This window comes from Protobothrops mucrosquamatus, unplaced genomic scaffold, assembly GCF_001527695.2.
Source record: "Protobothrops mucrosquamatus isolate PMUCROS unplaced genomic scaffold, P.Mucros_1.0 scaffold139, whole genome shotgun sequence".
In the NCBI taxonomy this organism is placed as follows: Eukaryota; Metazoa; Chordata; class Lepidosauria; order Squamata; family Viperidae; genus Protobothrops; species Protobothrops mucrosquamatus.
The window spans coordinates 1154410-1176692 of NW_015386505.1; the positions used below are offsets into that span (position 1 = coordinate 1154410).

The 22283-nt window shown below is 38.1% G+C and overlaps 1 protein-coding gene across 2 annotated transcripts; it reads left to right on the forward strand.

Moving 5' to 3' along the window:
* Positions 1–2838: 2838 nt before the first annotated feature.
* Positions 2839–20013, forward strand: KCNG3 (potassium voltage-gated channel modifier subfamily G member 3). 2 transcript variants are annotated; one of them, XM_015813109.1, is made up of 3 exons: positions 2839–3271; positions 3341–3551; positions 19368–20013. In XM_015813109.1, the coding sequence occupies exons 1-3, from the start codon at positions 2839–2841 to the stop codon at positions 20011–20013; spliced, it is 1290 nt and encodes a 429-aa protein (XP_015668595.1). The 2 variants fall into 2 exon arrangements, with proteins under 2 accessions (XP_015668595.1, XP_015668596.1); XM_015813110.1 differs by having other exon boundaries at positions 3341–3518.
* The last annotated feature ends 2270 nt before the right edge of the window (positions 20014–22283 follow it).

Consider the following 22283-nt stretch of genomic DNA (forward strand, 5'->3'; position numbering starts at 1 on the left):
ACAGGAGAGAAAGTCATGTCCATATCTAGGGGGCTATGCTCATTTCTGTTTCCTAGCTGAGCCAAAGGAGCAGAGAACCCAGTAATCTTCCCAGTGAAATGGCACCTACGTATTTATCTACTTGCATTTGCATGCTTTCAAACTGTAGGAGAGACCCCTCTTTAGGGAGCAGTAATAGATTATGTCAAGTTTCCTACTAAGGCAGGAGGGGGACCCAACTGTCTTCAGCCCTCAACGTCATCAGATCAGCCGTAGAGAATAACATTTGACCAAAACGCAATGCTGTAAAATGATCTAATAAACAGCATCCTTTAATAGGCATTAAAGGCAGTTTAAAAACCGAGTAAACTTCTTTGTCCAACCTGGATGTATATACAAAACAGTAATTATTAGTAATTTGTAAAATATTAGATGCTGTCTTCATCACAAATTGAATAAATGATACTCTAATGCCTTGGTCATTGCTTCTAGTCATTTGGTAGAAAGCTCTTTAAACCTGATCTGATTTAATTCCATTAGCATACATTTTTTCCAGATCTATCATTCTTGAAATCATAGTTAAAAATAAAAGAAAAAGTAATGATATATTTCATTTTTCTTTCTAATCTTGTCTGCATTTGTATTTGAGCAGTTTCTCAGATGTTGGATCACAATATAAACACAACCAATACAAAATAGACTCAAAGATTTCTTGAATACTTACAATATTTTGAGTGTATTTGGATTAATTATGCATATAAAGATTTTATTATTTAAATTTGTTCCAAATACATTTGTGTCAATTATAGACATACCAGCTAAACACAACTGTATATTTCAGAAGATAAATGGGCATCAGTCCAATTGTAAATGGAAATGGCTAATGGATTTTATGCTAAAGTGCAAAGACATGTGGATTCTGCTCTGACTTGTTGCGAATAAACTAAATATAAAAATGACCCTTGTCACATGCCTCAAGTGGAAAAACTATTTGACTGCATGGCGAAGCTATTTACTTGCCAATTATCAATGACAGATATCATGTCATTCCTTAAATTCACTGAATATAAGGAGCTGCCTGATGCTCAGTCAGACTTTTGGTTTTCTTAATTCAGTTCTTGTAACCCTGACTGGCAGCTCTCCAAGTTTTCATAACTGGGAACATTTTCAACTTTTCTTGGAAGAAACTGAACATTGGACCACCTCCATACAAACTATTGTGTTCCATCTCTAATCGTAGCCCCTCCTCTTTTCATTTCCACAAAGACTGTATGAGATGGGTTATAGTAAATATTGACTATGGTTTCAATTAGCTAAAGGGGAATACAAATATAGTTTCCTTTCTATTAAAGGGCAAAATGATGAAAAGTAGCAAGATCAGAAATCAAGAAAACCTAAGAACCGAAATACAGAAAAAATGTTTCAAGGGTAGAAAGTACTTAAAGAGACAGCTAAGTTACTATAACTTAGGGGGACTTTATATGCTTCTCTTCATGATGTTGTCAGGTGCATGTTAAAATGTATATGTGTGTATGGGGGCAATCTTATAATAATAAGCTTCAAAGGATGTGTATCAGTAGTGGTTATACAGAAACACACATAGTACATAAGCCATCTGATTCCAAGAAACTTTAAATAAACAAGTAGGTAGTGATCAAATATTTCTGCTTCACTAGTTTTTAAAGCATGTGTTAGATGAATGTAATGCCTACATTTGCTAAGGGCTTTTTTGTCCAACTCTGCACTACAAGAAAATAAGAACTATTTATTATTCTCTTCCTCCCATTTTTTTCCTCCAGAAGTCCAGAAAGATTAAAAGTGCTTTATAATCAGTTCAATTGATATAAATGTGTGAGAGCCGCCAAACCAAAATAATAACAAATATATATATATGTATATAAAAGGTGGAGGTGTACCTGTCAATTCTTTCATAACATGCTGGTCTGGGAAAGAAATCACAACTTTTTAGTCAAGGCGAATGAAACATTCCCAAATGGGAGACCAGAGAATGTTGAGGAGGGAAGAAAAGAAGGAAAACTCTGTGGAGCAAGACCAGAAATCTCTGCTGGTCGGTTAAAAAAAATCTGACCTTCAGCCAGGCGCTTGACTGATCAAGAGTGAAAAGCAAAGGGAAATATTTCAGGTGCTTCTATCCTCCTTCCAGCAGAGTCGGAGAGAGGCAACTCCGCTCGTTTCGACGCTTGGAAAGGGAGGAAGGGCTGGAGGGAGGGAGGGAGCGAGGGAAGAGGCGTGTCTCTTCCCCACCACCTCCGTCTCCGCTCCGAAAGCCGCTGGGCGCCTCAGCCCGAGAGCGGCGCTGTCAGAGCTGGTCGCGTGCGGCGCAAAGCCGGGTTGCGCGCAGCGGAGGAGCCCAGAACCGACCCAACTTCGCAGGAGTTTATCTCAGCTTCTTAAGCCATGCTCTCCACGGCCGGCCGGGTTTTGCTCGGAGGAGGCGGCGGCGGCGGCGGCGGCGGGAGCTTCTCTATACCCGCTATCCCGGGCACTCCGGTAGCCGCGTGCTCCGGGCGCAGCTAGGCGCCCGCCGCCACCCCTCGCTAAAGCCAGAGGCGTCGCCAAGACTCCGGGGTTGTTCGAGGAGGCGCACCGCCGCGCGCTCGTCGCTTTACCGGGACAGCAGAGCCGCCGTTCCCCACTCGTGGACGGCGAAGGGGGGCGGGAGGGAGGGGAGGTGAAGAGACCGAGAGAACCCAGAGAGCGTCCGCCTGCCTGAGGAGAAGCCGGGCGGGGCAGCCGGACCCCGCCCTTCCTGGCCCCGTTCCCCGGGCGCTGAAGGCAGCCGGACCCGCCGTTTCCCGCCCGCGCCCCCCTTCTGCTTCTGTCCCCCCCCCACACGCCATGACCTTTGGCCGGGGTGGCCCGCCGGTGGTGGTGCTGAACGTGGGGGGCACCCGCTACTCTTTCGCCCGGGAGGTGCTGAAGGACTTTCCCCTCCAGCGGGTGAGCCGCCTGCACGGCTGCCTGTCGGAGCAAGACGTGCTCGAAGTGTGCGACGACTACGACCGCGAGCGGAACGAATACTTCTTCGACCGGCACTCCGAAGCCTTCGGCTTTATCCTGCTCTACGTGCGCTACGGCCACCTGCGCTTCGTGCCCCACATGTGTGAACTCTCCTTCTACAACGAGATGATCTACTGGGGCCTGGAGGGATCCCACCTGGACTATTGCTGCCAGCGCCGGCTGGACGACCGCATGTCCGATACTTATACCTTCTACTCGGCAGAAGACATCCGGACGGAGCCCTCCGGAGGCGGGAGCGGCAGTAGCAAAAGCAGCGGCCAGCCCCAGCCTCCCCAGGGCCAGGAGAGCGGGGATGGTGTGGCCCCGCCTGGCGCCGGAGAGAAGAAATGGCTGGAAAGGATGAGGAGAACTTTCGAGGAGCCCACCTCGTCGGTGGCCGCCCAGATCCTGGCCACCGTTTCCATCCTATTCGTCATCGTCTCCATGGTGGTGTTGTGTGCCAGCACCATGCCAGAATGGCGAACAGCTGAGAACCGAAGCCTGGAGGAGCAGAGCAGGTACACAGCAGACTCAATCAGGGAGCCTTCAGGGTAGGATGAAGTGATTAATATTTCCCCCATCAGTGGTGTGACCTCTGTCCCATTCTGGTCTCTTGTGTCTTCTTCTGCCAGCATCAGTTTGCCACATGGGAGATCCCAACTCAATCATTACACATCTCGTTTGGCAAGGGGTAAGCTTGGTTTAACAGCCAGGTGATTCTTAAAAACCAGATCAATAACTTCTAGATGTCCGCGTAACCACACAACTCATAGATGGGTTTTCCTGGGAATGAAGCTTAAATGTAACTGGGTTTATTTCGGGCTACTAGAAACAAGATTTCACTGTGTGAGTCTTGAACTGTCTTCCTTTGGGTTGCCAGTTTGAAAATGTAAGAGCTACCAGATTTAAGATAAAACCACCTTGAGCTCCAGTGAAACTGATATAATAATGCTGAAATCAATCAGTCAACCAAATTTTCTGGACTATAATGGCTGCTTTGAAACAAATAAATGGCCTTTTGGTATCATGCAAAAATGTGCTGTCCCTTTCATTGGAAGGATTCTATCATTCTCCAGAGAAGTCTATTAAACTTGTCTTATACAGAAGTTGCCAAATTTTATTTATTGACCTTCAGTCAAACAATATTTATCTTGGGAAAATCATATAGAGGCAAGTAAAATTCTTCCCAAAAGATAATTTGCCAGTTGTTCTCAGTTATTCTCTATCAGTTCCGGTTGTAGGAAGAAGTGTAATGTTAGGTGTGTACTAACGTCATGTTCAATGCCAGGTAAGTGACTTACAAGCCATTTAGAACTAAGGAGAACAGCCTTTTTGAATCTACTTTATTTTTTACCAAAAGCCCTAAGATCCACCCACCAGAGTCAGTTGTAAAGACATACACACAGTTAAAGAACAGGGTGTCTTTCAGCACATTCTGAGCCTAAGAATTTATTTTTGGTAACCAGACTGAACTTTCAGTTCTACAAAAATCCCCTCATGGTTACCCCAAGCGTTGTTAATTTCTGCAGCTTAATTTAGAAGAAAAAGATTCCTACTGGTAAACTGCAAATCAGCCAGGGATCAACCAGTAGAACTCAGTTTACATTTTGTTCATCTTCTTTCCCAGAACATATCTCCAAGTCTTCCTTATGAAAGTTATTATATTTTTATGGAAGTTTAAAATAAATTTGAAAAAATACCCTTGAGATTTCAGCTCTTAATCATGCTGGAACCAACATTATCTGGCATCTTAGAGGCAATCAAGTTTCCAGCACTGAAATTTGTTTTGCTTTTCCTCAGGTTTGCTGGCTGCTGAACCATAGCTGTTATATACCATCTCCAGAAACCCTTCTCTGAACTGGTTTACTCTAAGTGTGATAGAATTATAAAATCCAGAATACCTAAATAGAATGACCGCTGTCTTTGCTCGACAGATATCTGACATTGTAATTGCAATACTTTAGGAGGGGTGCCAAGTTGGGAAAAAGGTCTAGGGAAATTCCTTTTATCATAAAACAAGTTGTCCCACAGATCATCAACTTTTTCAAAGATTATTGATTTTATAATACACCCAATCATGCATCAAACAAACATATTATACACAGATAGGTTTTGATGGGTTTATCCCATGGAATAAGAAACAAATGAGTGGATATATTTTCTTGGATTATTTTTTGATGCTATTAAGAATATGCCTATAATGGTATTCTTCCATTTGTCTAATGTAGATCTATGAAAGCTTAATTACTTCCACCCACAGAAGCTGGGCCAGTAATAGTATTATCTTAATTATCTTTGTGTCCCAAGTAAGAGGAAAATATGCCAGATTTCATTTGCTTCAAATGCCCATTATTCCTAGAATCTTTTCTCTTTAGAAAATGGTTTTGCATTGGTTTTGCAGAATCACAGCCTTTAAAGTACTCTTGTTCCTGCAGTTCTGATTTTTTTCTACTTTCCACCATGGTTGCAATCACCCAGATTTTGCTTTCCAAGTTTTACAGTACTCAAAAGGAATAATAAGAAAGGCTTATTACATTATTATACAATAGCACCTGCTGCCACTGGCGTATTGGAAACTCTGTGATTATTGCTATTTATCCTACCCCCTGAAATAAAACATTATTATAAAATAATCATCTTACTTTTTAAATAATTTTCCCATACCTATATACAAACTCCAAATTGAAAGCTATGTGTTTAAGAGGAAGCTTTCTAAATAGGTTACCAAAAGGGTTGCCAACCAGGTTTGTCTGAATTGGAGAAAGCGACATTTGAATTTAAATGGTGGTGGAGTCATGTGTCCTGTTTCTACAGTCTGATTGCAATCATCAGATTGTACTTTGCACCTGTGCATACTCTTGACTTGGTTTTTTAATGGACCCAGAAGATTGTACTAATTGAACTAGTCTCACCTCAGCGAGTTATTTTATTTCAAGAAGCAGGATTACCAAATGGATTCTGCAACTTAAAAAGTGCTACAAAATAAAGTATGCTTCAAATTAAAGAACACTTTATAACCTTAACGTGAGCAAGCTTATTAATGTCATCAGTCAAATCCTGATTAAGCTTACAGATACATGATGCTCTATTTTGCTTCCTTATATATCTCAAGATTACGAATACAGTAAGATTTTTTTAACCCCATAGACATGAAACAATTATTTAAACCATTTGTGTTTAAGTGATAGGCTTTAGACAATGCGTTCATATTTTGCTTAAATACAAATATTATGAAATTTTATAGGCATATTCAAAAATAGGATAAAATGACACTTAAATCTGGGTAAACTGAAATGATCTTTTAGTCCACATACCTGCAAAGCTAGCTCTTTAAAATAGTAGCTTCTATTATTGAACCTAATGATCTCCAATATATTTATTTCAAATTATTCTTAAGTATATGTTTTGGTTTTAAGGAGCATGGGTCATGAGCCAATCATCCGATAGGGTTGCTTTAGTGATGTGATGAAAACAGCTTTAAACTCCCCCCCACACCAAAAAAAAGAGATTACTTCAGTGACAAGTAATAACATAATGATATCTCTTGTATGAGCAGACGTAATGTGTACATATCTGATGTGTCTATAAAATATATACAACTATTTATTTTAAAATTTATATCCACACACTCCTGGCAGGCCTGCCAGTGGCAAATGATGATGGTGATGCATGTGACGATGAGCTTCATTACAGCCACTCATTGTTATAGACTAGACTACTTACAAATATAAAACAATAAAACAGTTAAACCCCATAGGCACCTGGGCCTAAAACAATCAAAATATACCAAACCAAACCAAATGAAGGGCCCCACAAACACATCAACCTCAGGCCTGACACCAGAGCCAGGTCTTAAGTGCTTTTCCCTAGGGCAGAGGGTGTTGTCCACATCGATGGAGGGATGCTGTTCCAGAGGGCAGGGACCGCAACATAGAAGGCATACCTCCTTGATCCCATAAGATGACAGTATTTATTAGAAGAGGTGGGAAGGGAACCCACTTTGCCAAAATGTACTGGGCAGGCATAAATAATTAAAAATAAACTATCTCTCAGGTATTCAGGCCAGTTTACGGTGCAACAATGAAGTACGACAAACAACATCAATTAAACCAGGACAAATAAAATAAGAAAGTAATAAATGTTACAAAACACACACACAAAATGCAAACCAATGATCATATAAAGTCATAAAACCGCAAAGATTGAAAAGAACGGAATAAAATAATTTTAACTCAGGGTTGAACTGTGGGGTCCTTGGTGCTCTCTGAGCTTGGTTGTTTTCTTGCAGACATTTCATTACCAAACTAGGTAATGTCATCAGTGCACCAAGGACCCCACATTAAAAAGAATGTTTGCTATACCAATAGATCTTTAGTTTTTTATTAAAATCTGCCAGGAGGGTGGGATTCACCTCTTTTTTGCTAATGAAAAGTAACTCACAGAAATGTGTGTTATAGAGTTCTACATAATATACTGCCTACATGCAATGAAAGAAGACAAATATCTGCCTTATAGAGTCCTAGAATTGAAACAGATCTCAAAAGACCTCTAGTCTCACATCCTCCCAATGGAATAAATTTAGTTTTATGCTACCTGTAGGAGATGGCCAGCTATCCAAAATGCTGTAAGTAATGTTAAAGAGGTTTGTTTTACTGTACATGCCAAGTAGCTAAATAAAACCTCCTAAATAATAAAAAAAAAGATTTATTCATGAAAGAGTTGGCTGAAATTCAAAAGCCAACGGTTTTTAAGGCTACCATTTTTCTGTTCTTTGCCATCACATTCTGAAGGGACAAAAAAAGTTCTGGAAATGTTTTTTATTTTGTTTATTTATGCATCCCCCCCCACACACACAGTTTGCTTTTATTTTCTGAGCAACAAGATTGGTCTCACAAAATTGCTAACATCACATTCATTTGTTTACTTCAATCGTAACAATTTGGAAACAATTTGCAGAATTTGTCTGCAAGGTGCTCAGTTACGCTGATTGATAATGTGAGTCAGCACTAACGCAGAACAGTTTATTTTCAGCAGAATATTTTTTGAGGGGTCCTTGGTGCTCTCTGTGCATGGTTGGTTTATTTTTTTTTTTTGCAGATGTTTCATTATTACAGGTAATGATAGCACACTAGCACTGATTATGTTATCTAGTTTGGGTAATGAAACATCTGCAAGAAAACAATCAAGTTAAAAGAGCACAAATGACCACCTCATGTCAACCCTGAGCTACAAATATTCTCCTTTATCCGTAGAATATTTTTTCCTACAATTTTCCCCATACTATTGTTTAAAACTTAGCTGTACTCATATAGGCATGCTTTTGGATAACTCTGGTCCCAGATGAAGATTTACATTCACATGAATTTCAAAAAACACTGGTTGATCACCTCAAGGCAGTCACTGTAAGAACATCCAGATTTGTGAGCACTTTAATACCTGTAGTACTTGGAGGTTCATGTATAATGTTAATCCAAGGGTGAATAATCGTTTGGTGGCTAATGCCAGCCCTTTATTTTTCTTAACTGCTTTTTCAACCACAAAATACTACAGGGAATATGGCAGTAAAGTATGACAACAGAAAAGAAGAGATGGAAGTTTCAATGCATTTCTTCAATTTGGGTATTGTTAAATTAAATATATGCATCTTACAAATCTATTTTTTTATTTAAATAAAAAACTATTATCTTAATTTGGCAGTTTGCTACTGAATTTTGGCAGAGTGATCCAGCAAACAACTTATTAGCTGCAGTTTGGCCTACCATGCTCTAATCCATGCATTCATTTTTGTCTTAATGTGATATGTGAACAGCCTAAAATTGCACTAGTTTGTTATTGGAAAAAATTCTAACAATGCACCCACAATTTCATGTTGGGGTATTATGTAAGCTTGCTTTATCTGAATTGCAAAACTTTAGAAAATCACTCAGTGGCAGCTGTGTGAAAACTTATTCTGCAAGTAACACGGCTCATGTTGACTAGTCTTTGTGCATCACTCCTGATAAACTAAACAGACACCCAAACTTTGGTAGTCGGTATTGGAATAATTTGGAGCAAATTATTTGTTTCTTTTCATTAGGGAACAAACTTTTTCCTAATATTATCTTCCCAATCCTCTAAAATTTAATAATTTGTGAAGTTTCAAGCAGTGGCTTTCTATTTTGTTTTGTTTTTTGTTTGTTTTTTGCATTTTACTAGATTCTTAGAAAAGTATAAGTTTCAGCTTGGTAACACTGGAACACAAATGTAGTTTGTTTGGGTGTTATTTTTTTAAGAGGGCAAGTAGAAGTGAATAGAATACATAAACAGAGCGTCACAATTTAGTTGTTTTAGTTGTTAGCAATCTTAATATGCAAGCAAATGTCTTCAAAAGATTTGAGCTTATTTAGAAATGTCAAGAGTGCCAGTCATTTGCAGTTGATGCAGTTTTATTCACTTTAAGTAGGACTATTCCAGATCCAATAATCCAGATTGGCATGTATATTTTTGAGAATTAAAGATAGTGAGGAAAAAAATGTTTGTATGATGATATCGTATGTCAAGTATTCTATTTGTAATGTTGCCTTCCAGAACAGATTGTGGAAGTGCAGATTAGTTGTCTTTTAGCTGAGAACTCTTAGCCTTATATCCTAATTCTGCATGTTTGGATTAGAAAAAAAAAAATCCACTAAGTGAAGTAGAAATTACTGCCAAACAATGTATTGTAGATTAACGTATAAGATTACTTTGTGGTCTCTAAAAATATCAGGTTTGCTTTCCATGAGTAGTTGTCCCTTTTTGCTCTCAACAATAAATAAATTATCACAATTAAGGAAGAAAATGTAATGCATTTGCAACCCACAGTATTTCAACAGGGAATATAAAAGAACCGAATTGTTGGTGTTGCATATTTAAAACAATTGGTGTTAATATTCCTAGGCCACATCTCATCATCATCATATGCAAAATAGCTTTTCTCATGTTTGCTAAGTTAAGCACCTGATTCCCATAGAAATCAATAATAAATTTATGCTTTGTATTTAATTTCTTTCTTATTAGAGGAAGGAGATAGCAATAGCCTCCTGACAAAAACCAAGTCATTCAAGTAACCACCAAAACATCACTGCATGGAATGGCCATGGCCATGGCCAGTCAGAGAAAAGCTCTGTTTTTATTCTCTTTTAATGGTGGCTGCTTTTTTCAGAGGCAAGATTTACCTGGCTGTTTGCAATCCACAGCCACTTGATGTCTTTCCAACTAAGGGACAGCTGCAAGCATTGTGTGTCCATAGATTCCTGTGACATAGAGAGCAAGCGAGGATGAGCCTTAAAACAATGAAGCAGACAAGCAGGGCACCTGTCTTAGCTCTGCCCTAAAAGCAATGTGCAGTCCCCAGGGCAACACTCAAACATATTTCATTCCCTTTGTTCCCACTGAAACTACAGGAAAAACTTAAATCAGCCATGAGATTAATAAGAAAAGAAGAAAAAGGGAAGAAAGGGACAAAGCAGCAAAGTATAGGACCAGGAGTACAGAACAATCACTTACGAATGAAGGCGAATATACGTGTCCCAGGATAATATTGCAGAATCCAATCTGGGTCAAAGACAAAACTTCTGGTCCCAGTGACCAACCCAGATTGGATCCTGCAATAATCATTTAGCCTGTAATTTGGATCGTCTTGGTATGAGAAACTACGTATTTATGGTTGCTTAATATGCATTACTTTTTCTTTGAATGTTCTAGGATGATGGCATGTTCAAAGCTGCTATTTTTTAAAGAATGCTAGCGTCACCTTGATGAGGATGAATTAGGAGGAGAAATTTTTTGCTAGTCTAGTATAACACATTAAAACAATTACATATAACGTATATATAATGTAACCATATTGTTGGAAAACAGGATGGTAGTTTTCATGGGGGTAAACATGTGGAAAATAATACACAGCAGGTTTTCCCTTCATTCTGTGAAAGAGAAATGGAAGAACTGAGCTTGAATTTCTTTAGCTTTTGAAAATGTAAGCTCCACTTGTATTTTCCACCCTAACCTAAATGGCAGAGAACCTCATAAAGGATCTTGAATATTTCTGGCCTAAGAACTTCACAGTAAATGAATTCTAAGCATAACCTATTGAATTGTATGCTATGGAAAATCTAATCCTGGCAAGCTTTTTTATTGCTTTAATAGGCAATAGGTAATATGCAATACCACCTGACACTATGAAGCAGTGGTGGGATTCAAATATGTGAACAACCGGTTCTCTGTGTGGATGCTGCTTCCGGAAGTCCATTCTGGGCCTGGGCAACAAAAAATTAGCTACCGGTTCTGCTGAAGTGGTGCGAACCGGCTGAATCCCACCACTGCTATGAAGCCACATAGAACACATGCACACTAATCTTGTAATGACAGTAAATCTGTCTATGGATGCTTTTGGAGATTTAGAGATGACTATTAGTAACCTATTAGCCTCAGAAACAAGACTGAGCCCTTAACATCGTATGCAAAAGTTGTGAGTCTGTTTGTGGTTCGCTGAGCATAAAATGACTGGACTCTTAAACAGAATTAAACCTCAGCATCTGGTTCTGCAAATGTTAGCTATCATTAGCTAGGCAGTTAATCATATCAATCAAAAACTATCATTTTGCTAATTGATATTCTAAAGAATGTTGGTACTGTATCAGAATACTCATACTTGAATGAAAACTAAAACTTCATCATAAGCTAAAAGAAAGTTGGCAAAGTCTTAGCATGTAAGCACTTAAACTTCATTTTAAATTTCCTTTGAAACAGAAAATTAAGACCATATTTCCACCACATTCAAGAATCCACAAATCCTTTTAAAATTTCAGTTGTATCACTAGATCTCAATTTAGAGCATCCAGTAGAATTGGATTACTTTCCCATTGGTCTTGGCAGTATTGTTACCATAGAGAGGCTATGAGAGACTGGAAATTGTTGTCTAACACAGCTGCTTTAGGAAGAAAAGCTAAGAACATACATACTGTTTTTAGCACATGCTAAACACTGCAAATGTATATGCATTTTCCCTGGGGAAAACTTCACAATTTAATGGGACTTATTTTCAGTGAAGTAGACACACCTGTGGCTTAAGACCTTGCTTTGTCTGTACTGAATGGTATGTCTTCAGGTTAGAATTGATAAGCAGAAGGTTGTCAGTTTCCAAATATAGTATTACCATCTGGCTTTGAAGCTTAGGGAGGTAAACTGGATAAAAGCTAAAGAAAGCAACGAGAAAGGTTAATTGATTTTTGCAAAAAGGGAGAACAAATAAGACCTCCGGTGCATCAAACTTAGTTGCACAAAGCCTCTTGAACTGGGGCTAGAGTAAAAGGAGGAACTACTTGATAATTTGATCTGGTGCTCAATTGTTTCCTGGCAAGACTACTTAGGGGCCCCTTATGGGGAAGTCACCCTTTTTCATCCTTTTCTAATGTCATTGTCTAGATTATACACTGAATTATTTTGGAGGCAGATCTAAAATATGAGCTGAGCTATTTGGGGTTAGCATATTCAGTGATACTGAGAACTAAGAGCCGTTTTCTTTCCCTCCCTCTTTCTCATGCTAAAAAAGTTGCTGCCTCTTAAACATTGGAAGGGTAATAAATGTTACATAAGTTCCCTTTTAGCACATACCTGCATCATATTGGATTGAAGTATATAATACATTATGTGAAAATCCATAGGCATTATAAGGATTTCATATAACAGAACTTGAAAAATTGCTAATATTTTTGAAAAGGATTTTAATCAGAGTGACCAGTGTTAATCAAACTGGACCAATGGTTTTACAGAATTATAGAATCACAGAGCTGGAAGGGACCTTAGAGGTCTTCTAGTCTAATCCTTTGCTTAAGGCAGGCGTTCTTAGACCATTCTGGACAAATTGCTGTCCAATCTTTTCTTGAAAACCTCCAGTGATGGAACATCCACAACTCTGGGAGGCAAGCTGTTCCATTGCTTAATCATTCTCACTCTCAGGAAATTCCTTCTTGTTTCCAGTTGATTCTCCATGAGCTTCCATTCATTGCTTCTTGTTCTGCCTCAGTTGCTACGGAGAATAAATTAAACACCTTCTTCCCCATGACAGCCGTTCAGATATTGGAAGACTGCTATCATGTCTCCCCTGACCCTTATCTTTATTATTATCTTTGTTAAGCTAAACATACCTTTTTTGAATTGTGGTGACCAGAACTGGATGCAATATTCCAAGTGTGGCCTCACCAGTACAGTATAAAACAGTACTATCACTTCCTATGATTTTGATGCTATCCTTCTGTTGATGCAGCCTAGTTACTTTGGGGTATTTTGGCAGCTTCAGCACACTACTGATTCATCTTAAGCAGTGATACACCAGGACACTTAGATCCCTCTCACAATTACTACTTTTGAGCCAGGTACCTCCTATTCTGTACCTATGTAAGTGGCTTTTCCTACCTAAGGGCAGGATCTTACTTTTCTCACCACTGAACTGATCTTATTGGATAGGGCTCAATGCTCAAGTCTGTCAAGATCCTGAATCTGGAGCTTATCTTCCGAAGTGTTAACTTTCCCCCCTAGGTTGGTGTTTTCTGCAAATTTGATGAGTTTTCCCTTCTATCCTCTCATCTAGATCATTTATGGGGATTTTGGAGAGCACCAGGCCCAAGACCTTGAGGTACCCCACTGCATGCATCCCACCACATAGATGTACGTGGACTGATCCACTTTGTCAAATGCCTCACTGAAGTCCAAGTGCACTATATCCACAGCATTTCTCTGATCCACTAATTACTTTATCATAGAAAGCAATAAGGTTGATCTGGCATCATCTGTTTTTAACAAACCCATGCTGGCTTCCAGTAATTATCTTGTTCATTTCTAGATATTCACAAATCTGCTGCTTGATTATTTTTTTCAGGAGTTTTGTAGGTATTGATATCAAGCTGAGTGATCTGTAGTTTCCTGCATCCAGAGTTTTTTGTTTTTTTCTCATTTTTTAAATATTGGAACCACATTAGCTCTTTTCCAGATCTTTGGCAGTTCCCTTGTGCTCCAGGAGTTCTAAAAGATTTCATTCAGTGGTTCCATGATCACATCTGTGAGCTACTTCAGTACTCTGGGATGTAAATTATATAGTCCCAGAGAGCGGAACTCATCCAAAGGAGATAGGTGTTCTCTTATCAATTTTGCCTATTTTTGACCTGCATTCCTGTTCTGCCTCCCACAGTGCTGCTTTTGATAGGTTGGGCTATTTTTTTCTTTTTGCATAAAGACAGATGCAAAGAAGGAATTAAGCAGATCTACTTTCTCCCTGCCAGTTTGACCTATCATAGGATAGATTTATGCAAGGGTGGGTACAGGAAGAACAACTCTGAAGGAGTCTGATGGCATAGGCAAGAATGATGAAGAATAGCAAATGTAAACCAAGCAAACTAAATACAAATAGCGTTGTGCTAGATTTCATGAGCCACTGAATCCTAAGTATACTTGGAGGTAAGTGCTAGTAAATCTTCCTGCTGAACAAATAATAAATGTTATTCTACCCCAAATTCACATTTACTTTTAAACAATTCAAAAAAGGTTAATTACTGATTTTATTGGGATTGTGTAAAGGTAGGAGTGGGAATATGTGGTTGGTTTCTAAAGGTACTTCGATGCAAGAATAAAAGCACATCCTCATCCACAAACTGATGTTGTCAACTTTAATCACAGGCTGTCTTGTCTTTTGTTTTCCCCCCTTCGTGTTTCTTGTCTTGTATATTCCATTTTATTCAGATATTTAGTGGATGATGAGGCCATGCCTTTGATTTTTCTATTTTTAGCTCTAAAATAAATTTGCAGAAGAATTTTATAAAACTTCGTAAAGGAAAATGTGCAATTTGCAACTGAAAGCTGCTTTGACAGCTCAGAATATAATTACTTTGAATACAACAAACTAGCCTTATTACTGATTTTTTTAAAAAAAAATTCTGAAGTGGTTTAAACTAGAAGACTATTTTGTTTAAGTCTTATCAGTAAGAGCAAAAAGTAAACAAATTAAATGAAAGGATTGATTTAGAGTAATCTCCTAGGACTCGGGGAGTTGTAAGAGACCTAAGTTTAGAATCATCATACAATTGTTAAAATAATTTTCTTAGAAGTGTAATAAATATTCTAAATTAAGAAAGTTGAATACAAAAGAAATAAAATGGCCATATCTATTGGAATATTTAGCTTTATTTTTTTCATGTCAGCTCTCTCTGTGCCCCTGCAAGTAATGCTGAACTACATTTCTGAATGAGTTTAATTCCTAAACACATGGGAAATTCTGGGTGATTCAGAGTGCTTGCTCTCCTTCCGGTAAACTCTGAAGACCTGGTTTTTCCTCCAGGCCTTGGATTAGGCTGAATGGAGGAGGCGGTAGGCCTATGTGAGAGTTCACTTGTGGGTCATTCCTTCCAGGTAAGCCATTGTTATTTTTTGACTAATTGTTTTTCATCCGCCCAGGCTCATTTGGAGTCAGGTGCCCTTATAAATATGTCAAATAAATAGTATCCCTCAAATCTCGGCAGAGCACCAGGTTAGAAAATATTATTACGTTCTCCATTGGAACTAATTTTGTGGTTTTTTTTTTTAAAAAAGGACTGTAGTTCAGCATTACAATGTGGGGCAAGTATACTGGAATTGTTTGCATTGCTATTGAATAGACATATAGCTATTGTATAACATATTGCTCTATATTTATTTACTTTTTTTTGTTCCTTAACAGAATTGTATATGCAACTAAATTGGAAACCAGAGACCAGGGTAAACCTAGATTGCAGAATTCATTGTTTAAACTAAAAATAATCAGAACAAAGTTAACGTGTACCACTCTGAAATAAAATGTCACTATTGTTGCATCTATTAGGATTTTCCCAAGTCCTGCTACTCTTCATCAGGAAACATATTTTAGAAAGCAGAATGAAGAGAGAAGAGTGAAACAAAACAGAGAAGGCTACCCTGATGAAATAGAAAATATGCATAATTGAATAGTTTAAGCTCTATTATGAATTACAGCATTCATGTTATGTTAGATGAGCAGAACTAATTCTCCCATTTTTTAAAATACATAATCTAGTTGTTATTTGAATATGTCTCTAGTCTTAGGTGAATACATACATTCTCTTGATAGGCAGCAAACTAGAGGTAAATCATGCCATTAAGTTTAAATAGTATATAAAAATGATTGGCTGACACTCAGTACTGCTGTCTCTCTAATATGCAATGGCAATAATTCTAAATGATTGAAAAACAAAATTAAAACACTCTAACTATAAATTAAATAAAAAGCCACTCATTTAAATTCAAAAAGATTGCACCATATTTATCAATACTGGAAATTTCCCCTTCCTTGATAAATGTGTGTAGGTGTCATATATATATTTAATATATATATATTAAAAATAACACAAAAAACATACATATGACTCCTGGGAGGATCCATAACACAACAAGAAGTAAAGAACACCAGGAGAAGAAGAGACTCTAAAAATATTTAAAGGTAAAAACCAACAAGACAAATACTGGTTAAAACCTACAAAATTATTTAAAGAAATCTACAAAATTAAAAAACTAGCTTTCGTTGGCAAACTGCCAACTTCCTCAGGGCTGTAGTTCATACAGGGCGGGAGAAGTTCCTTTATAGCTGGCCATTACTCTGCATCCGGCACCAAGCCCTAGTCATCAGGCGTGGCCGGTCAACGAGAGTTTTGCTTTCCTTGCCATTGGTGGTTAAGCTCCTGCTACTACTCTCGGCCTCGGAGTCAGTCCTCCTCTCATGAACACACTCCTCCGCCGGAGNCTCCGGCGGAGGAGTGTGTTCATGAGAGGAGGACTGACTCCGAGGCCGAGAGTAGTAGCAGGAGCTTAACCACCAATGGCAAGGAAAGCAAAACTCTCGTTGACCGGCCACGCCTGATGACTAGGGCTTGGTGCCGGATGCAGAGTAATGGCCAGCTATAAAGGAACTTCTCCCGCCCTGTATGAACTACAGCCCTGAGAAAGTTGGCAGTTTGCCAACGAAAGCTAGGTTTTTAATTTTGTAGATTTCTTTAAATAATTTTGTAGGTTTTAACCAGTATTTGTCTTGTTGGTTTTTACCTTTAAATATTTTTAGAGTCTTTTGTTCTCCTTGTATAACTATTAGAAATCTTACTTGAAAAAATAACAAAGATAGGACAAACAAAAATATTAATTGATTAAAATATTAATATTAATTAATAATTACTGATTATTAATTACTGATAAAATAAGGTACTGAGTTTATAAAATGCATATACAACCATTAGGTTTTGGCACACACAAATCATTCATACACAGAAGCACACAAACATACCTTTCTACTTCCAGAGAAACAACAAAGAAGAAGGAAACAGATGGAGTTGAAGTGAGGGGAAGGAGTAGCATCACAAAGGAAAAAAAAGAGAAATCCTGTTTAGACTTTAGAAAAGGGATTAAAATTGATCAGAAAAGCATCTTTAAACAAATCTTCAAAGGCATCCATGCTTTTCAGCAGTGATATGTCCAGTCATTTGCACCATCTCCCCATTTCTTATTTTTTATTTTGTTCTCAACAGCAGTTTCTTTTCTTTTCATTCAATTCACAGGTAAGTATTTTGGAGGAAAGCTTTCCTTTCTTGGTGAAAATTGTATGCAGGTATTGAAACATCATAAACATTGGAGATGGATATAAAACAGCCTGAGCCAAAAGTACAGCTATGGGAAGTCTCTATGATTAACTGTTTTGGTGTATCTCCATTGTGGAAGCATGAATGCTGACGTGGGATTCCACCTTTGGTCATTTCTACAGGTTACAAGTTATGCTTGTCTTGCTATAGTATTTTGCTTACTTTGGCATCTTGTTTTGACTTCCAGAGACTGGTTCTGAATTTTCAGACTCTTCTAGCTGCAACACAAGGGTAGCAATAGGCAAAGAGGGGGGGGGGGTCTCTTTTCAATATCCGGCTGATAGAAGTGAACAAAATGCAGAAATGAAAACCAAGTAAATTTTAAAATGTTATTTTTGACATTTTGTAATTAATTCAGGAAAACAGTAGGATAGAACTGTTTGTTGCAACTTACTACCTCTGATGGTGTTATACAGTGTTCTTTGGGCCCTTTTTATATACATGGAGTCCAAATTGTCCCACAGTCATATCGTCTCCATCAATATTTTCAGAATTACAGTGCAAGTCTTCTCTTCCTCATGCAATACAACTTCTGGAATAATAGCACTGCTAGACTGGAATCTTTACTTTGTTTTAAACTTTGCTGTTTTGAAGACACAGCAAGGGTATAGTTTAGCATGATTTTAGAGGTGGGAAGAAGTTGGGCAATCATTGTAGAGCTTCCTTTCCCAACAAACCAGGTCTTTTAGATGAGTTGGAGTTTAATCTCCCTAAGCAGAAGTATCACATCTGGTCTGCAAATATCTGGATGCCCACCGGATGGCAACCAAAGAGTGCAGAATACTCCACTTTTCTTTGCTCTTTCCTGGACATCTGGAACATTGCAACCCTACCATACTATAATAGTTCAAAGAATGGCCAACTGAAGTTCAGCACATATATGGAGGTTACTTAATCTTTGGATCTCCTTTGGCTTTTATTTTGATGACTGGCATTGCTGCAATGATTAAGTCTATATTCTGTTCAAAAAGCATTAAGAGGCATGTCTGAACATGATACTCGGCTTAAATCAGAAGAATCCTCAGTGTTTTAGTGCTTCTGTTTGAACAATTCTAACAGTTCACAAAAACTATCTGCTGCTCTTTCAAGGTTGTGGTAACCACAGAGAGCTGTTCCATTCTATTTTCGGTGATTTCAAATGCTTTGGAGGACTGCTTGAGCTATTTTACTGCTGAATAGTAATCATTCATCCAGAAAAGCATTTTAAATGGCCCAGCACTAGTATTTTGAAAAGAAATTCACAGAGAAATTAAACTGCAGTTTGAACCAAATATGGGAACATTAAATTAATTGTTTCACATATATACATAAAATCAAAGAAGTAAATGAAACATTTAACCTGACCAACATATTAAGTTCTCAGATTTTAATGATAATGATAATTCCTTCCCCCAGAAATCAAAATATCTTTAAAAAAGCTTTAAGAAAACAAAACCAGATGAGAGATCCACATGGAAGACTTTTAACACAATAGATTTTTGGAAAGAAAAACAATAAAGTATAATAAAGTATAACTGTATAAAGTCCAATTTGACTTTGAATTTGGCATATTTCTCTACTAAAAGTCTGAGTCCATGTCAGTGTAAAAGTGTCCATTAAAAAAGACTCTAAGCATTGAAAAATATTCCCAATAAAGAGTTTCAAATAAATTTAATAGTTTTGCTTATGTTTTTTTTTTGGCAGGATAATTGAAGCAATTTGCATCGGCTGGTTCACGGCAGAGTGCATTGTGAGGTTCATTGTCTCCAAAGACAAGTGTGAGTTTGTTAAGAGACCACTGAACATCATTGACTTGCTGGCTATCACTCCGTATTATATTTCTGTGCTGATGACAATTTTTACAGGGGAGAATTCTCAGCTTCAGAGGGCTGGAGTCACCTTACGGGTTCTGAGAATGATGCGGATTTTTTGGGTAATTAAATTGGCCCGCCACTTCATCGGCCTTCAGACACTTGGCCTGACTTTGAAGCGATGCTACAGGGAGATGGTGATGCTGCTCGTCTTCGTTTGTGTTGCGATGGCAATTTTCAGTGCTCTTGCCCAACTTCTTGAACACGGACTGAAAATAGGAAAACCCAATGAAGGCTATGCGAGCATTCCTGCTGCTTGTTGGTGGGTTATCATCTCCATGACCACAGTTGGTTATGGGGATGTTTGTCCTATCACAGTACCTGGAAGGATTCTTGGAGGGATTTGTGTAGTCAGTGGAATTGTTTTGTTAGCCCTGCCTATTACATTCATCTACCACAGCTTTGTCCAGTGTTACCATGAGCTCAAGTTCCGGTCTGCTAGATGTAGCAGGAGTCTTTCTGCAGAATTTTTAAATTAACAAATAGCACATATTGCATTTCATAGCAGAACTTAAAATATTGAAGAAAGTAGTAAGTTCTTCCTCATCGTTTTTCATCTTGGTGTCTGAGGAATTATGAAGCTGGTACAATACTCCATGACTTAAGAGGAGTATCTCCCTACTCTGTTTGAGGGATGGTCACTTGCTCTTCATCTCAGAAGACCTGAGATTCATAAGGGAGAAAACATCTTCATTTTCATAGTCACAGCGGTTGTGAACGTTTCCAACTCATTTCTCCAAATCCTGAGAAGTCCTAGATCATGGGTGTCAAACTCTCCGCATCACGTGACGTGTCATGATGTATCACGACTTTTTGCATTGCCAGAGCTGGGGTGGGTGCGGCCTCCGCATGATGCAACCAGCCCACGGGCCGGCAGTTTGATACCCCTGTCTAGATAGTATAGTATAGTGTGTCTGTGTTTTTAAAATACTCTTGATTTTGAAATGCATTTTAAATGACATATCAATAAGAAGTGTCCAACTTTTAATTACAAGGATCACATGTGACAGCATGTGGATTGTTAAGGGCCAGGATATTGGGATGCAAAGGGGCAGAGCCAAGATATTCTTTCCTCCCCCTTCAAAGTTTTGATGAGAAAAGAAGAGTTGCTGTTATTTTACAAACCACGATAAGTCTATTTTAGGGCATTCTGGAGATATGTCTCATGTCAAAATGGCAGAAAACGATGCCACCAATTTTTAATAACTGTAGTCAGAGGTGGATCCAGAGCTACAAAACAAATAGTCCCAGGATGGAGGGGCAAATATATTCTCGGAAGCCTTAAATTGCTCCCTTCATAGATACAAACAAACATATTCACCCAAATACATGTTTATTTTTTTTTAAAAAAAAAATACTGGTCAGATCCATGTTTATGTAGAAGAAACCCATGAAAATGACTGAAATTTGTTAGCTATCACTATTTTGTGCAATTTATTTCATTGCATTTTTTCCTAAGTACAATTTAGTCTGGATCCAACATAATACATACGGGTCTTGGTTTCAATATCAGGAACAAAGTGACTGGTATTGTACACTAAGAATTACGGGGAGAATTGTGATTCTTTATTTTGAAACTTACATGAAAACTATTCTGGAAAGTTGGGTATCTTGATTTAGTGTGGGAGGACAAGCTGCTTTTCTGTGAGGAAAAAGCTAATCAGAATGGTGGAATACAAATTGAACAGTAATAGTAGTTGTAATAGTAATAGTAGTAATAAAGGACAATCTTCAGAGTACACCCAGTGAAGTTCCCTAGATTGCAGATTTTTGTTTATGAGTTGCAATTTATAGCAGGGGTGTCCAAACTTCTCAACTTTAAACCCTGTGGACTTCAATTCCCAGAATTCCCCAGCCTGTCAAGTCTTAAAGTTGCCAAAATTGGACACTCCTGATTTATAGCAATAGTACAAATGTTTTTGAGAAAAATCATTGTCTTCCTTCCCAAAAGCTGCTATTGAAGGCAAATCCTAAGCCAAGTTTAAAATCTGCCTGCAGAAAATTGACATATTTTGAAGCCCATAATGTCCACAAACTGGAGATTTGAAAATATACCCTTGCTAGTACCATGCATGCTCTTTTTTGTCATCATTTCCATTTACAAACCTTGCACCTTCATCCACAAGGTCAGAAAAACAAAGTTTGAACAGATACATAATAAGATAAAGGAATGATATTTCTATTTCTGATCTGATTCTCTTGAAAAGTATTTATATTTTTCCCTATTAATCATATGTAAAATACCCTCCTTAATACCCTCCTTATTCTAAATCATTTCATGGATGTGAAGAATGAAGAACATGGCAGTCAACTCATTACTGCATTTAATGAGTAGCTTTATGGTGCTACTGTCAGGAAATAATCTAATTTTGTTAAAGTCAAGTAACTCTGTATTAAAACATTCAAGGCCAGTAAAGTTTCCACATTAGAAATTTACAGCTTAGATGAGAATCTGTCATCTCTGGGGGGCTTTTCTGATATATTTTTCTGTGGGCCTAATTTTTTTCACCCTTTTAAAAAATGTCTAGGATTCCAATCCTAGTAACTTTACATGGCAATAAGTCAAAGTGATGCAATGGAACCAAAGATGAATTATTGAAGAGAGCTGTCATGAAACATAGCTTCAAACTTTGACAATTTGATAGATGTTTTCAGGGAGGGTTTGCTTTGTGAACTAAACACGACTTATGCAGCAAACTAAGCTTCATTATTATGAAGACTTGTAAAAAATACCTTGAATTTCCCCATA

Excerpts from the sequence above, each read along its gene's own strand:
- KCNG3 (XM_015813109.1), top strand. The coding sequence starts at position 2,839 with ATGACCTTTGGCCGGGGTGGCCCGCCGGTGGTGGTGCTGAACGTGGGG. Across the intron at positions 3,272-3,340 it reads CGGGAGCGGCAGTAGCAAAA|AGAAGAAATGGCTGGAAAGG; the intron begins GCAGCGGCCAGC and ends CTGGCGCCGGAG. Across the intron at positions 3,552-19,367 it reads TCAATCAGGGAGCCTTCAGG|GATAATTGAAGCAATTTGCA; the intron begins GTAGGATGAAGT and ends TTTTTTTGGCAG.